Source organism: Corapipo altera, unplaced genomic scaffold (genome assembly GCF_003945725.1).
Source record: "Corapipo altera isolate COAL_440 unplaced genomic scaffold, ASM394572v1 241, whole genome shotgun sequence".
NCBI lineage: Eukaryota > Metazoa > Chordata > Aves > Passeriformes > Pipridae > Corapipo > Corapipo altera.
Window position 1 is genome coordinate 35185 of NW_020885157.1, and position 7041 is coordinate 42225.

At 67.1% G+C, this 7041-nt stretch overlaps 3 protein-coding genes across 5 annotated transcripts in view; 1 reads left to right on the forward strand and 2 right to left on the reverse strand.

The window, feature by feature from the left end:
* The window catches only part of LOC113940004 (vacuolar fusion protein MON1 homolog B-like), a 3396-nt gene extending 1675 nt beyond the window's left edge, over positions 1–1721 (reverse strand). The window contains exons 1-2 of the mRNA XM_027631036.1: positions 1693–1721; positions 17–1204 (exon numbers count right to left, since the gene is read on the reverse strand). Coding sequence (XP_027486837.1) covers positions 17–968 — 952 coding nt within the window. The 5' untranslated portion in view covers positions 969–1204; positions 1693–1721. The remainder of the gene's footprint in view (positions 1–16; positions 1205–1692) is intronic.
* Positions 1722–2415: 694 nt separating this feature from the next.
* On the forward strand, positions 2416–3607 carry LOC113940002 (tyrosine-protein phosphatase non-receptor type 18-like). Of its 3 annotated transcripts, XR_003525397.1 has the most exons (5): positions 2416–2561; positions 2828–2883; positions 2961–3152; positions 3232–3306; positions 3503–3607. XR_003525397.1 is itself a non-coding variant. In XM_027631034.1 (4 exons), the coding sequence occupies exons 2-4, from the start codon at positions 3002–3004 to the stop codon at positions 3568–3570; spliced, it is 294 nt and encodes a 97-aa protein (XP_027486835.1). In that variant the 5' UTR covers positions 2416–2561; positions 2961–3001; the 3' UTR covers positions 3571–3607. The 3 variants fall into 3 exon arrangements, 2 of the variants coding, with proteins under 2 accessions (XP_027486835.1, XP_027486834.1); XM_027631034.1 differs by lacking the exon at positions 2828–2883; XM_027631033.1 differs by lacking the exon at positions 2416–2561 and having other exon boundaries at positions 2640–2883.
* A 41-nt stretch (positions 3608–3648) lies between these two features.
* Positions 3649–7041, reverse strand: part of IMP4 (IMP4, U3 small nucleolar ribonucleoprotein) — a 3878-nt gene continuing 485 nt past the window's right edge. The window contains 9 exon segments of the mRNA XM_027631030.1: positions 3649–3969; positions 4076–4146; positions 4229–4323; positions 4711–4776; positions 4778–4866; positions 5209–5341; positions 5785–5894; positions 6361–6444; positions 6909–7017. Coding sequence (XP_027486831.1) covers positions 3857–3969; positions 4076–4146; positions 4229–4323; positions 4711–4776; positions 4778–4866; positions 5209–5341; positions 5785–5894; positions 6361–6444; positions 6909–7017 — 870 coding nt within the window. The 3' untranslated portion in view covers positions 3649–3856.

Genomic DNA, 7041 nt, shown 5'->3' on the forward strand with positions numbered 1-7041 from the left:
GGGGGGGTGGCCGTACCTGTGTGGGGTTGTTTCAGGGGTACCCTGGGTGGGTCTGTGTGAGTTTGGGGGGTCCCATGTCCTGCCCTCCCCGTGTCCCCCCGTGCCGTACCAGAGCAGATGGCGCGGATGGCGTTGCCGCCGCTCTGGATGAAGGACACGAGGGCCATCATGACGCCCATGGTGGCTGCCAGAGCCTCCTCATTGCCATGCCGGGAGTAGATGGGCTTCCCGGCCTCGCTGAGCACGAACACGTGTTTGCGCCGCGCCCGCCAGCCCGCGGCCGCCACGTCCTCGTCCGCCCCACGCCGCCCGCCCAGGGCTGATGTGGCCGCTGCCGCTGTCACTGCTGCTGTCACCTCCTCTTCCTCATCCCCAACGGGGACACACCCTGGGGACGTCATGGCCTGTGTTTCCTCCTCCTCCTCCTCCCCAGCAGGGGAACACCCTGGGGATGTCACTGCTGCTGTCACCTCCTCCTCCTCACTGGGGTGACGCCCCAACGATGTCACCCCCGCTGTCACCTCCTCTTCAGCTCCAACAGGGGGACACTCCGAGGACGTCACTGCTGCTGTCATCTCTTCCTGCTCCTCACTGGGGTGACACTCTGGGGACGTCACTACTGCCACTGCCTCCATGTCCTCATCTCTGCTGTGCCGCCTGTCTGGGGCCAGTGTGGCCTCTGCTGCTGTCACCTCTTCCTGCTCCTCACTGGGGTGACACCTCAGGGACGTCACTGCCGCCGTCACCGCCACCTCTTCCTCCTCCTGCTCCTCACTGGGGTGACACCGTGGAGACGTTGCTGCAATGGTCACCTCCTCCTCCTCACCAGGGTGACCCCCTGGGGACGCTGTGGCTGCCACCGCCGCCAGTGCCACTGCCTCGTCCTTGTCCCCACCGTGCTGGGCACCCGGGGACATCATGGCCACTGCCACCTGCTCCTCCTCACCGGGGTGGCCCCTCAGGGACATCGTGGCTGTCACTGCCACTGATACCTTGTTCTCCTTCTGCCCGCCGTGGTGATGACCCAAGGATGCCGTGGCCGCTGCCCCCACCAGGTTGGTCCTCACCACACCTGTGATGGGCAGGGGGCGCTGGGGCAGTGCCCAAAAACCTGGGAGGCCCCACCCCTCTGCAGGGGCCTCACCGGGGTGGGGCTCAGGGGACCCGGGCTTGGGGGTCCCGGGCGCTGCTGCCGTTGAGGCACCTGCAGGAGGGGGGTAATGAAGGGGTGGGGCTCGTCAAGCCACACCCACACACACCAACCACGCCCCTGACCACGCCCCCACCCCACCTGGATATCCCCAGCCACCGGGGGTCTTCCCACCACGCCACGCCCCTCGGTATCAGGCCACGCCTCCTTAAGCACTAAGCCACACCCCCCCAGAGCCCCACCCCGGAACACGTGGTGTCTACACGTGGCTCATTGGCCCCGCCCTCGACTGCGAGACCACGCCCATCACCGCTCTAAGACACGCCCCCGAGTGGTCCCTTAGCCACGCCCCTTCTCGGCCACGCCCCCAGGGAGCCCCAGCCATGCCACAGCCCCACCAACAGAGGCTTAAAAACCACGCCCATCGCCAAGCCCCGCCCTTCATCGCAGCCCCGCCCTCCGGTGCGTTGCCCCCCCAGCCCTGGACCCCTCTACCCCGGCCCCAGGCCCCGCCCCTGGCCCCGCCCCCCCCGCGCGCTCACCCTCCCGCCGCGGCCCCGCTCCCGCCGCCGCCGCCGCCGCTTCCGGGAACCGCCGCGCCGCGCGCGCCTCGTGACGTCACCGCGTCGTCCGCGCCCGCCAATCCGCGCGCGGTGCGGAGGCAGAGGGCGCGGCCAATTAGCGGGGGCGGGGCGTGGCCTGGGGCGGGGCGGCCCTTTTGGCGGGTTCCCCGGTGACGTCACGAGGGCGGGGCGGGGCTGCGGCACTCATTGCCGCGTGACCGGGTGGGGAGGGACCCACGGCCCCAAAGGGGCCGTAGGGGCACCACCCAGGGGTCTGCGGGGGCCATAGGAGACCCCTTAGAGGCTCCCCGGCTCTCTGGGACACCCCAAGGGGCTCTGCAGGGGCTGTACAGACCCCACCCCAAGGTCCCGTAGGGCCTATAGGGCCTCCCAGCTGACCTGTAGGAACCACAGGGACTTCAGAGGTGCTGTAGGGACCCCCAGAGCTTCTATAGGCTCCCCAGAGGTGCTTTAGGGGACCTCACACAGCCACAGCAGCTGTAGAGTCCATAAGGACTCATGAAATTCCTAGAGGAATTCACAGAGGGTCTATAGGGTCTGTAGAGCCCCCCCAATACACTACAGGCACCAGAGGGACCTGAAGAAGCCCCACAAGAGCCCCCCCCAGATGGTACAGGATATATAGGGACCCCTAAAGGTGCCTCTGGAGGAGCTTTAGCCCCCCCCAGCTTGCGTCCAGCCCAGGGGCGGGGTTTAACCCGGGGGCGGGGTCTGGGGGACTGAAAACCCCCTGGTCCCCTCCGTCCCCTGCACACCTGGGACCCCCCCGGACCCCAATGGCACCTCCACCGCCCCCTGCCCATCTCAGCCTGGCCCGGGGGGTCCAGGTTAGAGGGGGAGCCGGAGGGGCGGATGGGGACCCAGGGGTTGGGGGCGGTGCAGGAGTTGAGGGGGGGGCCCCGGGGGCTCAGGGGGGGCCTCAGGCATCCGGGGCGGGGTGGGGGCACGAGGGCTGAGCGGCACTTCCTGCCCCCGGAAAGGGGAAGTGAGAGCAGGGACCGGGGCTGCCAGGGGGCCAAGAGAGTTTGGGGGTGACCCAGGAGCTCGGGAAGGCCCCGTCGCTGGGAGGCTCAGGTGACCCCCTGCTCCCCAGCCCCCCCTGTACCAGGACGCCGTCGCCCGCCGGGCCCTGCGGCCGCCCCTGCTCAGGTGAGTCCTCGCTTGGGGTTGGGGAGCCCCGGACGGGGGGGTCCCTTCCCTTCCCCACCCTCCCCTCCCTCTCCCAGGAGTGTCTCGGTGCCGGCCGAGCCCCCCGCGCCCCCCCCCCATGGATGTCACCTACGCCGTGGTCAACAAGGCGCGCCGGGGGGGCGGAGCCACTGGACGAGACCCCGCCCCCTTCGGGCGAGACCCCGCCCCCTCGGGCACGTGCTCCCTCCCGGGGAGCCCCGTGCACCGCCCCTCCCCCACCCCGGCAGGTGAGTGGGGTGGCTCGGGGGGGATCTGGGGCACCTTGGGAGGCTGATGGGCTCTGACGACCCCCCTGCTGCCCCCCAGGCTCCCCCCGACCCGCTGACGGCGCCTACGAGGTTGTGACCCCCCCCGGGGACCCCGGGAGCGGCCCCTGCCTCGGTGAGCACGGGGTGTCCAGGGGGGTCTGTGGTGTCTGGGTGGCTCTGGGGGGGTTTCAGAGAGTTCCTGGTGTCCAGGGTGGGGAGTGAGGGGTTCAGGAGGGCCCTGGTGTCTGGGGGTGGTTCAGGAGGGGATTCAGGGGGGACATGGGGCATCTGGTCCCCCCTCAATGTCCCCCTGTCTCCCCCAACCCCAGGGTTTAACTTCCGCATCGGGAAGCCCAAGGGCCCACGGGACCCCCCGGCCGAGTGGTCCCAGGTGTGAAGGGGGGACGGACCCCTGGGCCCCTCCTGCCAGGGAGGGGCTGCAGCAGAGCCTGGCCAATCACCACAGAGCTCAAAATAGCCAAAAAAGGTTTATTGTGACAAATAAAAAATGATTCTGTGACTCCCAGGTGTGTGAAACACCCGGGGGGTTCTGGCGGGGCCCAGGGGGGCCCTGGAGCCTGGGGGGGTCCCAGGCATCCAACAGGGTCCCAGCTGCCTGGGTGCTGCCAGGTTTCCAGGAGGGTCCCAGCTGCCTGGGGGGGCCCAGGGCAGGTCCGGGCGGCTCAGGTGGCGCTGAGCAGGCGGCGCTTGGGGGCCGTGGCCGTGTAGGGGTGCCAGCGCCACTCCACGTCAGCTGCATCCCCCTGCTCCAGCGTGCCCAGGCGGATCAGGTAGGCTGGGGGGGGACACAGGGGCGTTGGGGACAGCGGGGGACATGGGGAGACCCTCGTGGGGCTGTTGGGGACAAGGGGGGCAGTGGTTGGGGACGGGGGGACACTCACGGCGCAGCTGGAACCGCGGTCCCACCTCCTCCAGCTCCACCGTCCGCCCCCGGCGCCGGTACACGTGGTTCCTGCAGGGACAGGGGGGTCAAGGGGGGCCCAGTCCCAGTCCCACTGTGACCTACCCCCCATCACCCCCCCCGTGTCACCCACCGCACGAGGATGACGTCATCCTCATTGGCAAAGGTCACCACACGGCGGCTGTCGGGGCGGGGCACGGGGAACAGGTGCTTCAGGATGGTCCCCACCTGGGGGGGACAGGGATGGGGTCACTACACCCCTGGGTGCCCCATGAATGGCCCCGTGTCCCCATGTCCTCCTCCATGTCCCCCCACTCCACCTGATGTCCCCCTCGTGGTCCTCGTGTCTCCTCCAAAATCCCCCACATCTCTGTGACCCCCATGTCCCCACATCACCCCATATACCAACATGCCCCCAGAGACCCCTCCACGTCCTTTCACATCCCTACATCCCCCCAAGTCTGCAGCCTCCCTTGTCCCCCCATGTCCTCTTTGTCCCCACCATGTCCCCGCTGTCCCCATTGCCTCCCCACACCTCCTTTTTCCCCCCCCGTGTCCCTTTTGTCCCCCCATGTCCCTTTGCCCCCCACACCCCCCGTGCCCCCCCGGCCGTACCCTTTTGCCAAGGGTGGAGTCGAGGTGCAGCAGCAGCAGGTGGGGGGCGGCCAGGGGAGCCCCCCCCGAGCCCCCCGACCTCTTGGCGCAGGACGGCCCCACTCAGGGTGAAGTGGGCAGTGGGGCCGTGGGGCAGGTGAGACACGGTCAGCCCGTCTGGGGGTGGGGCCTTGTCAGGACACGCCTCCCAATGGCACACACCCCACCGATGCCAAGAACCCTGCCCCCCTTGGCCCCGCCCACTCACCAAACACCTGCCTGGCAGGTGGAGCCCCGCCCCTTCCTGTGGCCCTGCCCTCAGGACACCTTTGCCAAAGCCCCACCCCTTGGGCCTTAACCCCACCCACTCCCATAAGCTCCACTCCTTCAACTGGAGACCCCCAGGGCCCCGCCCACCCTCATGGCCACACCCTGTTCTCCACCACCCTGTCCATGATCATTAGCATGTCCCCATTAGCCCCGCCCCTCTCTGGGTGTGAGCCCCCCCCCCCCCCTGACCAGGCCGCCCCCGGGTCTCGTGCAGCACCAGCAGGTCGGTGACCCCCGCGGCCCGACAGGCCCCCACCAGGGCCCCCAGCTCGGCGCGGCCGCGGTTCATGCGCCGCGCGCCCGGGAACAGCAGGCACAGCTCCTGGGGCGGGGCAGGGCGGGGTCAGCGGGGACACAATGGTAGGCCACACCCATTGGAATACACCCACCTCTGGGCCCCACCCCTTCTTCAAGGACACACCCACCTCCAGGCCAACTTGTGGACAGGGAGCCACACCCACATACAGACCCCACCCTCGAATGGCCACACCCACCTAAACAGGCTCCACCTCCCATGTACAAACATTGGCTCAAATGAAGCACCACCCCCAAAGGGGTGGGGCCAACCAAGCCCCTCCCACTGCCCCAACCCACACCCACTTTGTAGAGCAACAAGCCCCACCCTTGCCTGAGGTTACACCCCTAATAGAGGACACCCACCACACCCTGACCACACCCATCCGGATCACACCTATCTTGACCACACCCACCCCAACTGCATCTGACCACACCCTCATTAAACACACCCACCCCAGCCCCACCCACCTTGGCAAAGAGCCGCAGGCGGGCACTGGGGTCCCGCGACGTCGTCACCATCACCTTGGGGGGCTCCACCCCCGCCCACCGGTACTCGTCATCCTGGCTGCTGGTGGCACCTGGGGGTGGGGTTTTTAAGGACTGTGCCCCCTCCTGCCACAGCCACACCCACATGGGGGCAGCTGAGCCCCTTTGGGGCTGTTTGGGTCAATTTGCTGACGCAGTTCTGGGGGGGTTTGGGTGGGGCGGATTTGATCCTATTTTGGGGCGATTTGGAAAAATCCACTCCCATTTTGGGGTCCCTGTGGGGAGTTCTTGGTCCAATGTGGGGAAATGGGGCAGGTTTGATCCCATTTTGGGACAATTTGGCCAAATCCTCTCCTTGCAGTTTAATCTTGTTTGGTGGGGGCATTAAAAAAAAGCAACATATACTTTAGGAGAAAACAGGCCAAATTTCATCCTGAATTCGGGGCTAATCTGGGGCCAAGTCCACCCTTCTTTTGAGGCAGCCCCTTCCATTTTGGGGTTGAAGTCACTCCCCATTCCAGGGTTCTGCTCACCCCCTTGTTTGGGGGTCCCACTCACCCCCAGGGGTGTCGAAGTCAAACTCGAGCTCCTTCTGCAGGGCCAGGGCCTCGCGCCGCAGCTCCGTGGGCAGCAGCTGGTTCTCTGGGGGACAGAGGGGAGACGGGGGGCTCACACAGGACCTTCAATGCTCCTGGCCTCAAATACCCCCCCAGCCCCAAATAACCCACCCTGGCCCCATAGCACCCCAGTCTTTTCCTCTGACCCATCTTTAACCCTCTCAAATGTCCCAATCCCCCCTTTCCCCCTCCAAGTTCCCTTTATCCCCCCAAACCCCTGTTAGCCCCACTCTGGCCCCCCCCCCCTCCCTTTAACCTCCTCTTTATCCCCTCCAAACTCCCCCTTAACCTCTCCCAAATCCCCTTTTCTGCTTCCTGACCCTTCTTTACACCCCCCAAACCCTCTTTAACCTCCTACTTTATCTTCTCCAACCCCCCACATAACTCCTCTCAAACCCTCTAAAACCCCCCCCGCCCCCTCCCAGCCCCTCTTTACGGCTCCCCAGCCCCCCTTTACCCCCCCTGCGGACCATTCCCGGGTCCCGGTACCGTCCAGTGCCCTCCGCAGGCTCTCCCTCCTCTCCCGCTGCCGCTGCAGTTGCTGCTCCCGCGCCCGGCGCTGAAGGTACTCCCGGCGCTCCCGGGCCTGGCGGCGCAGCTGGAGCGGGGGGCACCGGGACAC

Excerpts from the sequence above, each read along its gene's own strand:
- LOC113940002 (XM_027631034.1), top strand. The coding sequence starts at position 3,002 with ATGGATGTCACCTACGCCGTGGTCAACAAGGCGCGCCGGGGGGGCGGA. Across the intron at positions 3,153-3,231 it reads CCCCTCCCCCACCCCGGCAG|GCTCCCCCCGACCCGCTGAC; the intron begins GTGAGTGGGGTG and ends GCTGCCCCCCAG. Across the intron at positions 3,307-3,502 it reads CGGGAGCGGCCCCTGCCTCG|GGTTTAACTTCCGCATCGGG; the intron begins GTGAGCACGGGG and ends CCCCAACCCCAG.